The 22,493-nt window shown below is 37.2% G+C and overlaps 1 protein-coding gene across 1 annotated transcript in view; it reads right to left on the bottom strand.

The window, feature by feature from the left end:
• NTN4 (netrin 4) overlaps positions 1–22,493 on the bottom strand; it is a 299,848-nt gene that overhangs the window by 267,651 nt on the left and 9,704 nt on the right. Inside the window, exon 2 of the mRNA XM_044087633.1 lies at positions 15,858–16,390. Within this exon, the coding sequence (XP_043943568.1) occupies positions 15,858–16,390 (533 nt within the window). The remainder of the gene's footprint in view (positions 1–15,857; positions 16,391–22,493) is intronic.

Here is a 22,493-nt window from a genome sequence, read left to right as displayed (position 1 = left end):
TCTAATCTCACTATATTTTCCTGACTAATCTAAAAGAATTACTGTTCTGTAGTTGTTACTTACTACCACAAGGCAAGATAATGTGGGTGAGTGGTCCTTCTTGTCAGATCCAAGACAGAATGTAGAATGCTGAGAGCAATCTCCTACTAATATCTAAATATTATTTCTGAGTTGATTATACAATGACATCACATTGGGTCATCTGACTGTTTCCCACACTCACCAACATTAAAAGCTGACAGGAGTTTAGCACTTTTGTGTTACCATACACACAGAGCTCTGCTCAGATCTCATGGAAGTCATAAAACCATAAAACACTTCCTTTCTTCCTACAGGAGCTCCAACCTATTCTCTAGCACAGGCATGGAATCTCTGGCTCCATTTAAAACTGTGGGATAACATCTTTATGGCTTAACCCATAAAGTAATTTAATGTCAGATATATTTTGAAGTTTAAGATTAACCTCTTCCCTTCCAATGTATGTTGTTGAAACATATACATTTAATTCAGTTACAATAGTGCATGTATATTGCTTTGCTTTCCAGCAGGGCACACTACTGATACATTTTAACACAAGCAAAAGCAAACCTCACAAATATATTTTCAGCACAAACATCTATACAAATCAGTTTAATATACAAATATAATTATTTACAAACTTCCAGCTAGCTATGCTGGCATAAGTTATACATCCACTGCCTTATTTCTCCTGTCATGGCTGGCAATACCACTTATCATCACACCTTCCATGACAATAACTTTATACATAAACCACAACACATGTATTTCTGGCAATCAGAACTAATGAAGCTGATTTGTGCATACCTTAAGCAACATCTGTCTGAGTCATATAATTTGTAGGTGCCAGCAAGATTAATTTCTAGTTCTACTTTTCCTGATAAGTGCAGTTGTGTGAAGCATCTGTATGGGCTGTCATTCATATTAGGCAGGGTCGATTATTATGATCTGCTATTTAGGCGGAGGCTGTGGGTTGCTGATAGGTTATTGACCATGTTGCTAAAAATCTGCAGTCTGACAAGACATTTGGTATAAATAACCATTAACTAGGAATGTGCTGGGGTAGCGTTGTCACCTCACAGTAAGACGCTGTCCAGTTCAATTCTCAGCTAGAGCGTCTTCTGCGTGGAGACATGCGTGAATGGGTGTACCTTCGTGGAAGGTTGTGCGTCAGGCCTGGCAAGCCGGTACGTAAAAATCAACTGCCAATTATTAGCGGACCTGAGTTCCGCTGTGGCGACCCCTAACCGGGAAAAGCTGAAAGACACAAACAAACTAGGAATGGACAGTTAGTAGATCCATATATTCACTGCTGTTACAGTGGACACAAATAATCTAGTCTAATAGATGACTTTTGTTTTTTTTTTTTATATTGACCCTGATAAGATGAGAGATAAACTGGAAAGTTGGATGCATGTTTAGACCTATACCACTTTCAGCCATAGCTCTTAACCTCTTTTCAATAAAATCAGGGAGAAAGTCAAACATAATCAGTGAGTGACAAATGCCAAAAATACTGACTTTATTCACTTAAAATGTGGACAGGATAAGTGAATTTGCAGAACTCTGTATATTCTGAAGAACAACAAGTCTGTAACTATAACATCTGTAGTGAAGTAATGAATTTAACCTTCAACTGGTTTGTCAAGGGAACCACATATTTTATGATGACACAGCCAAGTTTTTAGGCAAAATCAAGGACATTTTGAAAAATTTTGGACATTTGCTTCAGATTGTTTTGCTATCCAGCTAGCTGATACTAACATCTCTAGAAAGTATAAACTCAGTAGAGATATTATTTATCACCCAGTCCAGGGTACTAGGTAGTCGTAAGGCTGCTGTTGAGTCAGAGGAGGGTAGCTGAAGCTTTTTTTAAAGTGGAGACAAGTGAATCAGGTTTAGAATTAATGGTTCATGTCAGAAATGAAGGTAAAACTGAGCTTATCAATCAAAGCAAGGCAAGACAATAAGAATACTTTTTTGTATTTATTTAATGAGAGTAGTTCTTGAGGGAAGGGCTGTATGTTGCCATCTTATTTAGGTAAAATCTAGACCTTTGCTACTTATGAGACAAAGCTTTGAGTGAGAAAAAATTCTCTATGTACCTACCTTGGATGGAGGCATGTATGTCCCAATGTTCAGACCATGTGGATAGTTTAGGGTGAATCCAGAATAAGTTGTGTAATTCAGTGCTAGATAACCATGAAAACTTGTGCAAGGCATATTTTAAAGGAGGGTATCAGATTTAGTGTCTGCCAGCCAGCTTGTTATATCACTAGACAGAAAATGTGAACCAAGTCCTTTGTATACCCGGGATTTGTGTGTTTGGGTACCATATACTGGATTCATGGGTTAAATAAGGGCTTGAACAAACAAGTATTTCTCCTTATGTAAGAAAGGAAGACAGAGTATAACTTTCCCAGACAGACTATATCAGGTCAGTAACTGTAGTGGTTGTAGCTGCTGCCTGGGTGAGAAATAACTAAGGAATATTATAGTACTGTGTAAGTGATATTGTAAAGCTATAAAACTGTAAAGCAAAACAAGGGCAAGGTGCCTCAAGGTTGTTTAATATTTAAATATGGACTTTGTACATTTTAATCCCTGGGATTAACTATCCAAAGCCACAGCAATGTTTGTATGCAGGGCCGGTGTTAATGTCAAGTTAGGGGCCCCTGGCACTCCAGTATAAGTATCATCCTTTATTTCATGCTGCAAACTTTTAGGAGTAGTATCCACAGACAGACCTGCAGCTACAAGCTTTTACATTACAACAGGCCTATGTATCACACTATCACTATGTTGAGCTGTCTAACAAAGGCAGTTAGAGTTACTGGCACTTAGCTGCAAGTGATACACATTGCAAGTCATCTATGTACAGGGTCTGGACTTAGTGAATGATGATGATTGGACCACCTACATTTCCCCCCACACACACACACACACAGTCCTCCTCACCTCCTCGAGTCCTTCTTTTTTCCCCATACCATTCCACATTCATTTCTTTTTTTCTTTTTTTTGCATTTTTTGCGTACTTTCAGCTTTTCAACTTTCTATATGCTATATAGTGCGAGTGCATTTACAACCTTTCAACCTTTTCAGAATCCAATAATAGGAAAAAAAAAAGAAAAAAAAAAATCCTGTTGTGGTTCAGCTTTGATTTTCAACACTTCCTTCCACAAGCAAGTTTCCTGAAAGAGACACAGTAATAACCAAATCATTTTCCAATAACTCAAGAGTCAGGGCCCAAACTGGGATGCATTTTAGCATTACATTTTATTCTATTTTTTTTTTTTTGAATTAGAGAAATAATTAATTATGAAAAAAAAAAATGAAAATTTATTTTTTTTTTTTGGTTTTTGTCATTTTTTTTTTTTTTTCAATCATTTTTAAATTGTAGCTTGTTTTCTTGTAAAACTAAAGTTGTAGCAAGATTGTGACTAACAATCCAGTAGTTGTGAATTACCTCTCTTCTTCTCTAAATAAGTCACTGCCTATAACCCTCACTCCTCTACTCTGACTGATGCCTAAAGCAGAAATTAAGTATTTCTTTTGTCATAGAGATTTTGACTGATGATATACATATACATAATGTGTTCAGATATATATATATATACAGCTGCATGTATCATAGCCATGTAATTATGGTAGCCACATGTATATTGTGTATGAGTTCGTGATTGTGAGGTACCTCTAAATTTCCAGTTCAACTGTAGTTGCATTACACTTACACTCTCTTTACACCTTGTATGAGAAACTCAACAAACCTGTACCTAGAATATACACGCTATGCCCTATCAGCACCTACTGTATATAATGACTTGTGATGCACACATGTAATTGACACACATGAAAATCCCCTCATAAATGTCCACACTTTATGTACACACACACATTAACACATTTTTGTTTACAGACACACACACACACAACAGAGGCTAGTATTAGCTTAGAATGGTTGGTCATTAGAACAGAACCTTCAGGTATCCTAAAAGTTAAATTCAAATTGACACATTTTTTTAACAACAGGGAACTTTGGGGGTGAGGGCCCTTGGTTCCCAAGATAGAACAAAGGAGTCCCATTACCATAGGCAAGGATGGTAAGGGGAGATCCCATTATCCATTTAGACAGTCTGGTGAGTGTCTGTGATATATGTCAGCAAACTCTGAGTCTATAATATTGTGATATATTATTTATTTGGGTTTTTTTTTACTGATGCAAATATAATGTTACTTTAGCATGATTTTTACTGATCACAACTGAATAATTATTGTGTCCACACCACACACACACACACACACACACACACACACATGTTTTACACACACACACTAGTACACACACACTGCATTCAAACACCAAGTTACTACCTATTTGAGGCATTACTGCCACACCAGATTAGTCACTGCTGTTTAGCAACACACCAGATTAGTCACTGCTGTAGATTTATTTCTAGCAGTAACAGATACTTTATTACTGTTTATTTTACTTCAAACCACTTGTGCGTTTCACTTGTTTTTTCTTTTCTTGATTTCTGATTTGGTTTTTGTTTTTTGCTTATTAATTACAGTAAATTTTTGATCCAAATCTAAGTCATACAGTCAATCAATCAATACATCAGGTTTTTATTTTTTATATTTATTGTAATATTTTAAGTGAATTAGAGAAATATTTTATTTTTATTATGATTCTGAGCATTTATTCTTTTATTTTTATAATATATGATTTATTCTTTTTATTTTTAGAATTATATATCTAATTCTTAATTGGTATTAGTTATAAATCTTATGAAAGAACCTGGTCTATGAAAGTCGGTGAAGAAAAACTAATAAAATCCTCCGTTTGCACTGACTTTCTTCAATGGCAAATCTTCTGATGAGGTAATGCACTCTGTCACAACTGTTCATCTATCCCTTCATCCTAACAGTTCATCATCATCATCCCTGTTCATGTTAAAACAGCATAGCACTTATTGTGTTCTATCATTACAAAGTCATTAAAAGCTTTTGTGCATGTTCATTTTGCCCAGACCAGCAGCAGCTTTGCTGGGCCCCCCACTTTGAAATATGGTTTTAAGGGCCCCAAAAGTTGGCCAGGTTTTATGGGTTTGTATGGGTAAGTTAAAAAAGCTTTAGTTGTTGTTGGATTTTAAAATATGTCTGTAAAAACCACTATGTCTGTGCAAACCAAACATATTACTTGATTTTAAATTACCCTACTTTACAAACATTATATAAATAGTTTCTTTATTTGTTTTTTTTACTGGAATATCCAATATCTTTAAGAAGATAACTTGCTGTGGTTATGCAGACAGGCTGCACTAACTTTTGTTGGTTTTAGTTAGCCTAAAAGAACTTGGTTTTACAGAACTTTGTGAAATGGGATGGGCCCCAACTTGCTATGTTTGTATGTAACATTACAGGTAGTTAAAGTCTGGACAACATCATTAAAAGGAGACTGCAGAGACAGCAGTATAACATGCACGAAATATCCAGCAAAATATTCTTGTTGTGTAAGCACATGTAAGAAAGAAATAAACCTAAATGACAGGTGTGTGGAAACAGAATAACAAATACAGTATGAAACAACGCTAACAAAACAATTACAAAACAGGCTAAGCAGGTTTCATTTTGATCCTCTTTGCAGGGCTTCCAGTAGTAAGAATTAAGTAGCGGCAGATTAAGAAAGTTGGAGACTTGAACTTAAACCTATGGCAATCTGTTTATAAGGTGCTACTAACAGAGCACAAAGTATGAACACTAGGTTGTCACAGAAATAAAACAGATTACTTGTTATTACCAAAACAAAATACTGCTATAGAAACATCCACATGTAACAAAATGAGAAATACATATCAGGTACATACTGCCTGATACAAATGCAGTCAGAATTAATAATGCAGAATGCAAAATGGCTGCTTTCATTATCTTTCATGAAGAACTAACTGCAGGCTGCAGAGTTTAAACCTTTTTGGTATTGGTCATCTTCCTTCTTGTGGGTCACTGCAGAAGAAATGTCTCACAACAGGTTAGTAAAAGAAAATAATGTAGGGTCTGACCAAAGACTCTGATATGCAGAAATAGCTTTTAGATTATTAATAACTTAAACAGTTAGTGTTATGATCCTTTGACGGAGATTTAAATGCTGTGAAATACATGGCAGTATTAGCCTGAGGACATAACTCCTCATATTCAATATGTGAAACATAAAGCACATAAGACCATCAATAACATGTTTTTTTGTGTGGGAGAAAGACCCGCTAGACCCCAGACTACTCACAAGTCTATGTATGTCCTCCAAAGGTACCTCCTATTTCAGAGCTTTTTAATCTGTCATTGACATTCCTTTTAAATATTTATTAAGAGGTCTAGCCTCACAAGGTGTCTTCAGTTCCAGACCTTATTGCCTCCTTTGTCCATCAAGTATCAATCAGGGGTTTTCAGGGATCTGTCATCTAAATCCTTATGTGGGCAGGCTTAGCTTTCTCTGTGGCATGGATGATTATGCAACTAATGTCATTTCGATCAGGGGGACTTTTGACTCCTGATTTACTTTTCAATACACATGCAGTGGTTCTGTAACAGAGTGAAAAGGTTACCGTATATTCCCTACCTTGATTTATGTGCATATGTTACTACCTTTTTTTCCTTTTTGTTTTACTGAACACCCCAAGCCCAATGCTGTTTGGCAAGGAAATCTCATATCGACCCTGACAGAGTAGACTGCAGGCCATGGGCAATCTCATGTTTTTTTTTTCACCTCTAGCCATTTTTACAAGTGCTGTATTTTTTCTTGAATACGAATACTTGTGGAATTACCAGACATCCTGTTTTGAAACCATGAGTCACTTTCTATATTTTTATGTAAAACGTGTTTTAGCTTTAACCAATTAATCTTATGGAATGCTTTATGATGATGAGTTTTGTAAGGGAGATTAGCAGCGTATTTTACAATTTTATTTTGTTTTTTTTCTAGCTTATGTAGGTAAGCTTTGGGAATATTAGTAAGGATGAAGAAAGTATAATGGAATGTAGGTATAAGAGAGTTAGGGTTATATTTAGTTGTGCTGTTTCTGTTAGCTGGGCTTTTGATTTGTATAACATTTTTTGTGAGTTTTTGAAGTTACATAGCCAATATATTTTTCAAAGGATAATTTATGATTTGTGAATATACATACAAGCTTGGCATGGGTGACTTGTTCAACTGATGCCTTAATTTTGAAAAGTAATTCAGATTTCACTTGAGCCAAATATGAATAGTTTAGTTTTATTGGCATTTAATAAAATATTTGAGTTTTTAAGCCAATGCTCTAGGCTTTGAAGTTTAAGGTGTTTGGAATCCTGCAACTGACTGAAGGAGTTAGCAGCGGAGATAACAGTAGAGTCATCAGTGTACTGTACTAATGTGGCATCACTAATCATGGCATAATGCCATTTACAAAGATACTGAGCAGAACTGGTCCAAGTACTGGGCCTGGTGGAACACCTATATTATTGTTAGAAGAGCTCGACAGGGGCACAGGAAAATAACTTTCTTGGGTGGTGGAACCTTGTTGACTAGGCTTACTTAGGCCCTTGGGCTGATAGCCTAGTACCTACCTATGAACCAGTTTACTGCCTGTTGTCTATTAGACAAATAACTTTTGAACCATACCGATATTAGCTAGCCTTCAGAAAAGGAGAGTGTGTGAGACAGTGTCAAAGGCCTTAGATAAGTCGAAGAGAAGAGCAGTGGTAGGATTGGAAGACCCTTATTTTTACTATTATTAATTGTATTTAAGAAAGATAAAAGAGCAGAAACACTGCAGACTAAGAAAATTCTGGAAAAAACCAACCCATCCAAAAACAAGGTAAAGCAGCTTTACAGCAACAGCTTGTCTCAAATCCAAATTTTTATTAAATGCAGATGTTAAAAAATTGTAATATAAGCACTTTTGTCTGCCTCTGCAGACTTCACCAGCTACAAATGAATAAAATCAAACAAGTGAATTTAAATAAATAACACCCATCAATATATTGGTACACACCCACCCCTTCTAACAGCATTTAAAGTAGCCCAACACCTTTTTTCCTTTAATCTGCACACCAAATAAATACAATGCATAACAATATTAAAATACTTGTATTAAAGACACCTTTTTTAACATAATTAGTTCAATAAAACATTACTACTTAAGTTAATATTTTATAAGAATCAAAATATAAAAATATAAAATGTAAATGAGTGTTCACAATCAATATATATATTTAACTGTTAAAGTTACAAAAAGTAAACATAAACCCAGTGGAAGGAATAATAATATAATGGTTAATCTGATGAAGTCTGCAGAGGTAGACAAAAGTGCTTATATGATGATTTTTTAATGTTTACATTTAATAAAAATTTGGATTTGAGACAAGCAGTTGCCATGGAGCTGCTTTAACTTCCTTTTGGATGGAAAGATGCAAGAGCAGTTTCAGTGCTAAATCCTGGTAGGTGATAAATTCTTATTTATAAACTGATGTATTGGCTGATTTTGTACACATTTTTCAAGTATTTTAAAGATTGGGATAGTATAGCAACAGATCTAAAAATTACTGTGGGAATTGTTTGTTCCTCCTTTATTAAAATGTATTACATAACATTTCTTCTATAGGAATGGAGCATAAGATTCACTTGTGGATCTATTTTTAAGTATTGCAGTAGAGGAGGCTGTTGTATTGACTGCAGTTTGAATATATTCAGATGGAAGAAGGTTAGGAATGAGTGATGTAGGAATTAGCATTTATAGAAGGTTAGGAATGAGTGAGATAGGAATTACCTTTTGAAGAAGTTTAGGAATGAGTGAGGTAGGAATTAGCTTTTGTAGAAGGTTAGGAATGAGTGAGGTAGGAATTACCTTTTATAGAAGGTTAGGAATGAGTGAGGTAGGAATTACCTTTTGTAGAAGGTTAGGAATGAGTGAGGTAGGAATTACCTTTTGTAGAAAGTTAGGAATGAGTGAGGTAGGAATTACCTTTTGTAGAAGGTTAGGAATGAGTGAGGTAGGAATTAGCTTTTGTAGAAGCCTTTTTACTTGAGTGGCACTTACTTGCCGAAGGTTCAGTGTACCACACAAATCCTGAGAGCCGCTTAGTATAAAGTTACTGCCTAAAGGAGTTAGTTATGTCTATGAAATGCTTGTTGAAATTGGTTTCACCGGGGAAAAGACTGTGTGTGCATTTTTTGTCTGGTCTTAAGAAGTTTGTTAATGTTTGCTCAGTATTATTTGGGATTAGTTTGATGCTGGAGGAGTTGCTGGTTAAAGAAAATTTGCTTACTTTTTCCAGTGACATATGTAATTTGAATTCTAAGTGTGCTATAATTTTGTCTAGATTGGGTTGTTGGTGAGCTTTTCCAGTGTCTGCAAGCTTTGTCCCCAAGTGACATTAGTTCCTTAATTTCTTCTGATATCAAAGGGGGCAGTAATGGATTTAATCTTTTTCTTAATGTATGGATGTTACAGAGTTGAAGATTGCTAGAAAGGTTTGGTTAAAGTAGTTGACAGCCTCATCTAGGGGTAGAAATTTTAGAGGGTGTCATTTGCATTGTTTTAGTAACTGATTAAAAGTATCATTATGGAAACACTTTTTAACTCACACCCACTTGAAAATAATTTTTCTTTTGCATTTTCTGTTGATCGTAGATGACAAAGGCTGGATAATAACTAAAGCTGTTCCACCCTACTAAGTGACCAGGATGTCCGTGCCTCAGTGTTTCTGAGAGAAAATACTCCAAAGGGCATACCGCACAGTTTTTGAGTCTATCAAAGCCATAGAGATACTATCTGAAGAAGCCAACAAGATATTCTAAGGTGCTAAATTTAAAGAAATTGGAAAGAATGACCTCCTTATACCTGACCATATATATTGTGCTAGGGCCTCGATGCAACTCTGTTTTGTGCTCTGTAATTTGTTGTATGCCAAAAGCAGGATGATGGGAAATGACATTCTGACATAATTTCGGTTGTCAGTGTATCATTTGCCTTCTACATACAATGCATTTTGTGTTTTTATAATATAGTACAACTTAGATGCGAGCCTAGTGATGCCTTCAGGCATTTCTGTAGTTACATCCTACCAACGCATCTAAGTATGAAATATTGCCTGTTATATTTAAATTGGTATTTCTAAATCCATACTATGTACATACTAAAAAAGATTTCAACTTAAAGTTTACATGATGGGCAACACAACTGCACTCATACTTGACCTCTATCTAGTGCAGCCAAAGGGATATTATTGCTGTTTATATGCTATTTACTTGTCCCATAACCCAGTCACTGCTTGTTTATTATTAACTTAGTATAGACATTTCACACTTTTCCTGTGAGTATAAAGTGACAGCAGTTCTGTATATTATTACTGCTCTTATGTGCTGTGCCTTCTGGGTATTGAACAGCTCCACTTGCTGTGCCTTCTGGGTATTGAACAACTCCACTTCCTTTAGTGGATAATCCCAGGCTTATGTTTTGACTTGAAAGCTTCCTCTCTTAAAACGTCTGTATCATCTGTCAATCTATTAACTGTAACCAATTATCTCTTAATAATATTTCTCTTTGTCAAATTAGGATGCATATTAGTATAATAAATATAACTTTAGGGTCATCAAGTAAGTTAGTATAGTTAAAACATAAGTTTATTAATAGAGGATATCATTTGTTATTAATAAATAAGCAAATGACAGAAGTTATGTATAAAAGAGAAGAAAGATACATGCCTTGTATGCTACTGAATAGTTATGAAGGTGGATTAGGAAGTGTTAATGTGGGTGGTAGTGGATTTATGACAATGAAATTAGATCATTCGATAGATATGTTTGCTATAAAGAATATTATTCAAGAAAACTAGAAGATTTTACGTGTTTTTCCCTTAATCTCATAGATGGTTGGAGGGGGCCCTCATTTTGTTTATAAAAGGGAGCATACAACGAAAGATCTTTTGAATTGTAAGAATTAAAAGAAAGTAGTAGATGAGAGGATAACTGAGTGTGAAAACTATAATCAGTGCAAGCATTTAACCTGGATACCTGTGGTTTGTTTGAGAAATGGGTGTTTTTATATTCCAAGTAAATTTACCTGTGCAGTTAAAAATGTGATTTATGTATCAATCTATTCAAAATGTGAAGTGTTTTGTATAGGAAGGACCTCCAGAAATTTACAGAAGATATACAAGCGTATTTATGGTATTAAATCTGAAGATTCAACTAACATTATATAAACACATACAGACATGTTTGGATGCATATTTTAAGTTTGCAGTTTTGGTGAAAGCTGAACCAGTTTATGGAAAAAAAATGTAGTCAAAGCCTTGCTAGATTGGAAGGAGGATATTTGTGGGTCATTCTAAATGCATGTGTTGAAGCTGGGTTGAATGGGGTGGAAAATTTCAAAGTATTTTTGTGAAGGAGAGCCCTGAAACACTAAATGTATGTTTTTAAAGCCATGTGATCTTTTATGTAAGAGCTGTGATTTTTTAAGTAAGTCATGGGATACTTTTTAAGTCATATGATGTTTTTTAAGTAAGTTATATGATGCTTTTTTGAAATAGTCACTTGATTTCATCACATGATTGTAACTGGTATAAAAGTGTGGTTGATTGTAATTTTATTTACGGTCTGACAAAGTCAGTTTGGATGAAACCGATAACTGTGAATTTCCTTTTGGATTAAATTTAGTTGGATACTGCACTATAATAAACTAAGCAGCAAACCTGCCCACCCAAGCCTGGTTGTCACTCTAGGAAGCCTGCCATGTGCATAAAACTGCTATAATAAATGCTTGCTTGCTTAAAATAAAAATGCTATGTTGCTTACAATTGTTATTCAATGCTACTAAGCAAATGTGATTAACAATTACATAACTATTCAAGAAGCTGTCTGACTAATTTTGAGTATTGTGCACAATTCCATGGTGACTATGTGAAAACATCATCTTGTCTGTCTGTGGAAGGGTGGCATTCCAGGTCTACTGAAGTTGTTTACAGATCAAGGAATCCTGCTAAGCACCTTATTATGGTCTTTTAACAAGCATTTGCAAAACATACTTAGATAAATACTCATTGTGCCTGCAGACAATCAACATGACTATCTTAAAAACAGGGTGTGCTTTTTTTCTGCCTTTAATTGCTTGTTATCCAGCTTAGAGCAGTAATGATATTATCTGTCTGTTTGTATGTTTAGACTTGCATCATTTAATACACCAGCAAAGAAAGACTGTTTTAAGCCAGGAGCACTTAACTGTAAGGTGCTTACTTACTCTCTTTTGTCATACATTTAACTTACAGTTATGAAATTTTGCTAAAAATACTTTTGGTTTCATTTTTTGCATTCTTTAGTACTGTGTTTTCATTTGTGTTACCCATCTATATGATGAAGTTCCAAGTCATGGAATGGTGGAGAGTATATGCCTTTCAAAAAAAAAATGTAGTATGACCAAAATTATATTTGCAAAGGATGAACCTCTTCTGTTCTTTAAACGGTACAATGCTAGTGTTTATCCAGTGCGTACTGATGAATATCTGCACATTTCACTGCCACATTCCATCTTCTGCAAAAGCAGGTTGTGCAGACACAACTCCTTTCCCCACTGAATTATGACATATTGTCAAAGGCCTGAAATAACAAATGTTATTTTAGGCACCCAAAACTATCAATATTAAATTATCTCTTAAGCCTGTGGTTTACTAACTGTCTCTGTAGACAAATTCATGTACAGTATCATCATTTCACTTTATCTTCACAAGACTGGTGCCTAAATGGCTAATAACCGTTTTGTCATTGAATCAGGCAAGAAAATGTCTGACGTCTTCTTTCACTTGATATGCTTACTAGGCTCATAAAGTACAGATAAAATGTGGATAATGTTGTGTTTATGTAGTCTGACATCTGTCTAGATCTCTCTTTCTATTTTTGCAAACACATAGGCTATTTACCTTTAACAAATAAGTAAGTATCCTATAAATAAAATATCTCTGCTCTGGAAAGAGGCATTAAATTAAAGCAAATCCAAAATTCTGATTCATATAAAATGGACAATACTCTTGCAGCACTTTTATTTGCTCCACTTCTGCACTGCCCATTTAGGACTACATCTCGGTCACCCTACTGACATGGGCTCACCCATTACCAATAGTTCAAAAATTAGATGCTAGAAAACCAGATATAGTGGTCCATGAAAAGAAGACAAAAGTAGCATTGATCATAGTGTTCTTATGTACAGAGGGACACAAAGTCATAAAATACCAGGATTTACAGGCAGAAATTAGGTCAATGTAGAAGAAGGAAACCCAGACAGTTCCAGTAGTAGTAGGAGCAATGGGACTCATAAAAAGAATTTACAGTCTTATTTAAATATGTTACAGATACATGTAACGCCTTATGAAGTACAGAAGGAGTCAATTCCGGACACATTGCGGATGCTACGATGAACACTTCTGGCTAACATAAAAGATTAAAATGATACTAATTTCATGAATTTAATTTCATGAATTTAATCATACTTTGACTTAGGAATGGGGTCTATTCCTGTCATGGTATTAGAACCCTAAAAGACGTGGAGAATAAACAAAGGGGAAACCAAAACACTCCTGCCTAACCTCAAAGACTAAATCCTGCTAACTACATGACCTCTAATCGTACCCTGACTTAGGAATTGGGTTCATTCCTGTTATGGAATCAGAAACCCAAAACACTTGGGAAAATTAAAAAGACAGAAACCCATTATATTCTCCTTGGCATTCATTCCTTTGAGGTGAGAGTTAAGCAGATCAGGTGGGAAGATGTCATTTGTGCATTTAAAGTGGTCTTTGCTTTATGTTACAGCCTCTCCTATCATGCTCAGTTAGCAGTTCACATTAGAGAGCATGCAGTGGGCGTCACGTCAGTGGTAGGCTACCACCTCATTTCTACAAAGGGTGTAATCCAGCAGGACAAGCCCTACCCACCTTCAGGAAGGTACCACAAGCAGTCTGTAAAGTGTCTATTAGGCAAACTGGGCCTTGTTCCCCCAAGGGTACACATCCTCACCTTCCTCTCTGAGAGACAGATAATTGATCAGGCTCCACACTTTCATTTCTCTCTCATCCATCTGCTTCCTCTCCAGTGATGGAGCTGTTAAACTCTTGTCAAGTGGGTTGTAATCAGAGCTTCATCCCTCTAAGCATCTTCATATTTTACCTGTTGCCTTGAAATTCCACTGCAAAATATTTTCATGTAAAAAATTCCTCTAGCTTTAAAAAGGGCAAATTGATAATTTCTATAACACAGGATATTTAGGGCCAGCAGCGACAACAAAGCAGGTCAGATGCACTAGGCATTGTCTGGCCAAGTAACGTGCCTAGAGGCATGCATGTATGTGTACGCGCAAGCACACACACACACACACACACTTGCATACACAATGGATACAACACATGACTACAAGATTAGTAGCTTATAGCCTTAATTCTTTATACAATGGTACCAACCAACACAAAATGGTTATGTATGTATTAGACCACACTTTAGCTTTAGAATTTGTTGCAGTCATTATTAAGTGATATTTGTTCCTTAAGGTACAAATTTAGTTTTGAAAGACTAATCCCAACCTGGAAATTCAGTGTTAAAAATGCCACTTGAAAATAGTATTCTAACAAAGAAACAAACATATTTGGTATTACTTTTTTATTTTTTTATTTCAGCATATTTTCTCTCTTAGCATTCTCTATCTACTTTTTCTCAAACTTGTACCCCTTGTTATTGCATGTCACCTTCCAGACCATGCCCCTTTAAATTTCTCTTCTTCTTTGTATGTCCGAAGGCGTCCACATACTGGTTGCTTTTAAACAATAAGCAGGGTATTCATGTAAGTCCAAAATGTCAGGAAGGTTATGGTTTCCTCATGTACACCTGCTGCTTTGCATGTTGACATGTCTTATACAATATTAGAAGGAAATATTTCTGTGCTTCTTGTTATATAATGTGTTGCATGTAACTATCTGAATACTTGAAGTATTCCAGAAAACTCTTTACCTTGTTTTGCTCCCTTTATAATGTCCTGCAAAGTGAAAGCTTAGATTCGTACAGGAATGCAACTGTATCACTTGGAAAATAAACATAATTACTTTTTAAATAAGCACATCTTTTTAGTCCTCCTAGTAATTTAACAGTAACTCTTAAGGGCAACATCCAAATCATAGTTTAGTCTAAAAGATATATAAACAAGATGCACTTCTACACTTGTGCATCTCCAAAGCCAGCTTTTACCTTCTGAGATAAGAAAACAATTTTCAAATCCAAGTAGCCCAACAATACTTCATAATCATTTTGATTTCATAAAATCATATCTTCCGGAAGAAGTCCCCTGAATTTGGTTTTCTATGTACATTTATATAGCAGTATATTTCTGTCTTTTTTCTTTATTTATTTACATTTGCTAACTGGGGTGGTCCAGCTAGGTGTACAATATGATTTAGTTCATGCCAGCAAGCCAAGGAACACAGCTAAAGGGCTTGCATCAGACATTCAGTCCAAGCTGGTATTGCAAAAAATAAATCTTTTGGCAAAACTACTCTAGGTTTGAACACTGGGTGCAACTGCAATAAATATGTCTAGCACATGGCAAGTAGGACTTGAAAACTTGTTAAAAACTGGACAAAGACCTTATGCTCCTTTCTGAATATTATGTTCAGTGTATTTATGTAGTTAATTGACATTCCTATATGGGCATTATTATTGCTCAGCAACTTTAATTGCCTCTTGACAGAAGACTGAGAAACAGTAAATTATTTTCATTTTGAAAGATGTAATTATAATACATTAACTAATTTTTCAATAATCTTACCTCTCCACGTGTGCAAGGAAAAGCTTGTGAATATCTAGATGTGCAGATTGCTCCTTTCTCATTGACATCATCTGCTAATCCAAACATTTGGCTGCAGTTAGTAGAAAAGTATTTGTAAGTCTTCCATGTTTTCCCATAATCCTGTGATCTTTCCAGAACCATAGCTGCTGGCCTGGGAGACTTAAAGATCATGATTGTGTGTGTGAAATAAAACTCAGTTTCCAAATCCATTTGAATGGTTTCCCACTGTACACCCTCAGCAGACTGCCACCATGTGTTTGGAAAATGAAAGGACCAGTCAGACATAGATGTGGGTAAATGGGCATGGTGACGGTGTGCAGAATTACATTTATCACATTTTGGCTTTCTGCAGGTCAAGTCAGGGTTTTCAGTATAGGTGCAATAAAGTTCAGTTGCATTTTGTCCACATATTGTATTCGTCACTATTCTTCGGCCTATGGCCAGATTCCCCATTTGAGGGTTACAAGCTTTGCCTTCACAAGTGTTACGGATGCCAACAAGGCTACTTAGCCCTAAGAATGAAATAAAGAAAAAAAAGAGCTACTATGGGTAATCACAAACAGTGTAGTGAGTAAAACAGCACAGTGTTCACATGATGTGTGCTGCAATCTAAGGAAAGTAATTCAGGCATTCCTAAATAATAGATGACATCAGCATGACGGCAAGACAGAACTCTAATTACACTAACGTTCCATCAATGCTTCTGTTCTGCTTAATGTAATCAATATGAAATGTTACTGTTTAATAATCTGTCCAGGCTGGATGAATATCTTGTCAATGCTCAATTGTTACTTACGTTATGCATGGGATTGAGGGAAGTCACCTCTTAGAATATAAAAAATATTTTGCCAAAATGTGACAAATACCACTGCTACATCCATGCAAACCTTGAATAAATGACTAACAACTCCAAAGTAAATTTTAAATTGTATGTCAAATGTAATTTTGAATGTTAATTCTGAGTGGTTAATGACTTACCTTTGAAAAAGTGAGCTCATCATAAAACTCGTCAAAAGAACTTGGTTGAAAATCAGACACCTGAATGCCCAAGTTCATTATGCAAATGAAAGAAATAGCTATGTGGGATAAAATCTCCTGTATCCCTACATACAGTCCCTACCATGACTTAATTGTTTCCTGTCTGTGGCTACACTGACAGTTCCAAACATTACATATTGTTACAGACTCACTGACACAGTAATGCAGGCAAGGCTGTCCAGGTTCCCAGAGAAAACTGGAATTAAGGCTTTGATACCTTCAGTATCTTACAAACAGGACAGTGGGGCAACATTTTAGTTACTTCTTCTTCTTCTTCTTTCTGCTTTTCCTGGTTAGGGGTCACCACAGTGGATCACCTGTCTGCTCATGATTGGCAGTAGAATTTTACAGTGTTGAGTTGCCAGCCCGACGCCCGAACTTCCACGGAAGGCACACACATGCACTCACACACACCTAGGGCCAATTTAGAGTGCCCAATCCACCTACAGCATGTCTTTGGGATGTGGGAGGAAACTGGAAAACTCGGAGGAAACCCATGTGACCACAGGGGGGACATGCAGACTCTGCACAGAAGGCACCCCAGCCGAGGATCAAACCAGAGGCAACATTTTAGTTATTAAATAGAAGAAAATAATGACTGTATGTAGGAGGTAGATGTGTGTATTTGTGCCCATATATATATATATATATATATATATATATATATATATATATATATATGTGTGTGTGTGTGTATCTCTACCTATCTATGTAGCTATCTGTATATGTAGATTTAGCTATCAGTTGAATGTTTCTTTTTATCAACAGTGAGAAAGCTAATACAGCTGACTGAAAATCAATTTGTCACACCATAGTATCTTTCTCGCACTGAGACTGCGGTATAGTTGGGATCAGGGAATTTGCCCTTTCCACACTATAGAGCGATCACGGAGTTGGTATATATATATATATATATATATATATATATATATATATATATATATATATATATATAACTAGCAATGGGTGTGGATGGTGCGGCCCCCACATGGGGAGTGCAGGGAAGGGCTTGCACCCATGAAAAGATGGTGGATTTCTGATTTTATATCTTTTGTGGATTGATGTGTATGTTCTTTGATAGTTTGGGGTAGATATTCATATTGAAATTTCTGCACATTGACATATCATTATGCTTCTATCTATCTATCTATCTATCTATCTATCTATCTATCTATCTATCTATCTATCTATCTATCTTATCTATTCAGGAAAGGCTTTTGGCAGTGGCCATTTTCAGAGGACACTTGAGGAGAAAAGGTCCTAAATAACATTTGTATACCATTAACATTTGAAGAGCTTCAGCTGGCTCTGTGGCACAGATGGACAGAGCACTGACTATGACCAAGATGATCCGAGTTTGATTACTTGCTCTGCTCCAAGTGGAGTCACCTGTGGGGGCTGGGAGTAAGTGGTTGATGCTGAACTGCCCACCTCTAGAGGAGAGAGGTAGCACAATTTGATGCACTGTTGACTTTTCTGTGGGAAACGGGAGTAGGTCATACAGCATATATTTGTGCAAAAGCAGTAGTCTTCCAAGAAGCAGAGCGTTTGGAGGAGTACTTGCAGCAGTATGCACATTTGTGCAAAGAATGGAGGCAGTTCAAGCCTTCATGTTAGCCACCGTACATGTCAGCTATCAGGGGAGGAGAGTTAGGACATCATAAGTAAAACCCCAATAGCTGCCTTGATAATAGTTTCATGGGAAAGAGAATAAATAGATGGGTCTAACTGGTTGCAGGAGGGCTGATAGTGGGTAGGTAGGCTGCAGGGCATACACAAGTGAACTAAAATGGGTGAGTTCCAATATAAATAAGGCTGAATCACAAAAGACTAAAATCAAAATACTGAAAGTGCATCTTCATAAATGTATACTTAAGCAGGATGTTGAGGAGATGCCCTCCAACAATAATTTTTTGGTGTGTTTTACTATTTCAGGAAAATACATATTCAGTTCTTTAATTGTAGGATTTTGTCAGTTGGGATTTTCCAATTCAATCTCCTATAATGCTTCTTTAAGAATATCACAGAGAAACACACACACACACACACACACACACACACACACACACACACACACACACACACAGAAGACAAAACACACTCTAGTAGTTAAACTAAGAGGGAAAGCAGAAGTATTCTCATATGGGGTGTAAAACTGGTAGGTAATCCTATGAAACTGAAATTATAAATACAGTATCATAATTAGCAACCAGTTGAAGCTAGTTAAGCTAAAGCTACTGATTTTATTCCCTTTACTTGGGAGTTGATTGTTTTGAAACAGACTTGACTATTGCTTACTGAAATCCTCCAAGAATACAAAACTCTTTCACCAGTATTAGGTATTACACATTTCATTCATTTTTGTAAGGCTTTAGAAGGACCATACCTCTCAACCTCTTAGAGTAAGAAATCTGGACAAAGCCATAAATAAAAGTGGGACAATGGCCCAAAAATAGAGACAATGTTTTTAATTATTGGTCTTACAATCTTAGAAAGTTGATGGAATAACAGGTTTTGCATTAGCATGAATTTTCTGAAGGATATGAAGTCTGAAACCCAAATGTCTCTCATTATTTTCTAACTTTGGTCTTTAATGATTTGCCACTAATTTGCCAGAAAACTAACATTTTATGAAAAATTGGACCAAAAATATGAGGCCATAATCTGGGCATTCTGTGAAAATCTGTACAGTTGAGAGGTGTGATTAGGACATCAAGTGAAACCAAATTCTACACATTCAACTCCCACAACAGAAATAAGGACACAATCAACCCCCACAGCAGAAATAAGGACACAATCAACCCCCACAGCAGAAATAAGGACACGATCAACCCCCACAGTAGAAATAAGGACACGATCAACCCCCACAGCAGAAATAAGGACACAGTCAACCCCCACAGCAGAAATAAGGACACAATCAACCCCCACAGCAGAAATAAGGACACAATCAACCCCCACAGCAGAAATAAGGACACAATCAACCCCCACAGCAGAAATAAGGATGTAGTAAACCCGCACAGCAGAAATAAGGACACAGTCAACCCCCACATCAGAAATAACGACGTTGTAAACCCCCACAGCAGAAATAAGGACACAGTCAACCCCCACAGCAGAAATAAGGACACAATCAACCCCCACAGCAGAAATAAGGACACAATCAACCCCCACAGCAGAAATAACGACGTAGTAAACCCCCACAGCAGAAATAAGGACACAATCAACCCCCACAGCAGAAATAAGGACACAATCAACCCCCACAGCAGAAATAAGGACACAATCAACCCCCACAGCAGAAATAACGACGTAGTAAACCCCCACAGCAGAAATAAGGACACAATCAACCCCCACAGCAGAAATAAGGATGTAGTAAACCCGCACAGCAGAAATAAGGATGCAATCAACTCCCACAGCAGAAATAAGGATGTAGTAAACCCGCACAGCAGAAATAAGGACACAGTCAACCCCCACATCAGAAATAACGACGTAGTAAACCCACACAGCAGAAATAAGGATGCAGTCAACTCCCACAGCAGAAATAAGAACACAGTCAACCCCCACAGCAGAAATAAGTACACAGTCAACCCCCACAGCAGAAATAAGGACACAACCCCCACAGCAGAAATAAGGACACAACCCCCACAGCAGAAATAAGGACACAACCCCCACAGCAGAAATAAGGACACAATCAACCCCTCACAGCAGAAATAAGGACACAATCAACCCGCACAGCAGAAATAAGGACACAATCAACCCCCACAGCAGAAATAAGGACACAGTCAACCCGCACAGCAGAAATAAGTACACAGTCAACCCCCACAGCAGAAATAAGGACACAATCAACCCCCACAGCAGAAATAAGGACACAATCAACCCCTCACAGCAGAAATAAGGACACAATCAACCCCCACAGCAGAAATAAGGACACAATCAACCCGCACAGCAGAAATAAGGACACAATCAACCCCTCACAGCAGAAATAAGGACACAATCAACCCCCACAGCAGAAATAAGGACACAATCAACCCCTCACAGCGGAAATAAGGACACAATCAACCCCCACAGCAGAAATAAGGATGCAGTCAACTCCCACAGCAGAAATAAGGACACAATCAACCCCTCACAGCAGAAATAAGGACACAATCAACCCCTCACAGCAGAAATAAGGACACAATCAACCCCTCACAGCGGAAATAAGGACACAATCAACCCCCACAGCAGAAATAAGGATGCAGTCAACTCCCACAGCAGAAATAAGGACACAATCAACCCCCACAACAGAAATAAGGACACAATCAACCCCCACAGCAGAAATAAGGACACAATCAACCCCCACAGCAGAAATAAGGACACAATCAACCCCTCACAGCAGAAATAAGGACACAATCAACCCCTCACAGCAGAAATAAGGACACAATCAACCCCCACAGCAGAAATAAGGACACAATCAACCCCCACAGCAGAAATAAGGATGCAGTAAACCCGCACAGCAGAAATAAGGATGCAATCAACCCCTCACAGCAGAAATAAGGACACAATCAACCCCTCACAGCAGAAATAAGGACACAATCAACCCCTCACAGCGGAAATAAGGACACAATCAACCCCCACAGCAGAAATAAGGATGCAGTCAACTCCCACAGCAGAAATAAGGACACAATCAACCCCTCACAGCAGAAATAAGGACACAATCAACCCCCACAGCAGAAATAAGGACACAATCAACCCCTCAGAGCAGAAATAAGGACACAATCAACCCCCACAGCAGAAATAAGGACACAATCAACCCCTCACAGCAGAAATAAGGACACAATCAACCCCCACAGCAGAAATAAGGACACAATCAACCCCTCAGAGCAGAAATAAGGACACAATCAACCCCTCACAGCAGAAATAAGGACACAATCAACCCCTCACAGCAGAAATAAGGACACAATCAACCCCTCACAGCAGAAATAAGGACACAATCAACCCCCACAGCAGAAATAAGGACACAATCAACCCAAGACAGCAGAAATAAGGACACAATCAACCCCCACAGCAGAAATAAGGACACAATCAACCCCCACAGCAGAAATAAGGACACAATCAACCCCTCACAGCAGAAATAAGGACACAATCAACCCCCACAGCAGAAATAAGGACACAATCAACCCGCACAGCAGAAATAAGGACACAATCAACCCCTCACAGCAGAAATAAGGACACAATCAACCCCTCACAGCAGAAATAAGGACACAATCAACCCCTCACAGCAGAAATAAGGACACAATCAACCCCCACAGCAGAAATAAGGACACAATCAACCCCTCACAGCAGAAATAAGGACACAATCAACCCGCACAGCAGAAATAAGGACACAGTCAACCCCCACAGCAGAAATAAGGATGCAATCAACTCCCACAGCAGAAATAAGGACACGATCAACCCGCACAGCAGAAATAAGGACACAATCAACCCCCACAGCAGAAATAAGGACACAATCAACCCCTCACAGCAGAAATAAGGACACAATCAACCCCTCACAGCAGAAATAAGGACACAATCAACCCCTCACAGCAGAAATAAGGACACAATCAA

Source organism: Protopterus annectens, chromosome 11.part0 (genome assembly GCF_019279795.1).
Source record: "Protopterus annectens isolate FY-2018-M chromosome 11.part0, PAN1.0, whole genome shotgun sequence".
Classification (NCBI taxonomy): Eukaryota; Metazoa; Chordata; order Ceratodontiformes; family Protopteridae; genus Protopterus; species Protopterus annectens.
The sequence above is the reverse complement of the archived record's forward strand: the minus strand, read 5'-3'. Positions and strand labels throughout refer to the sequence as shown.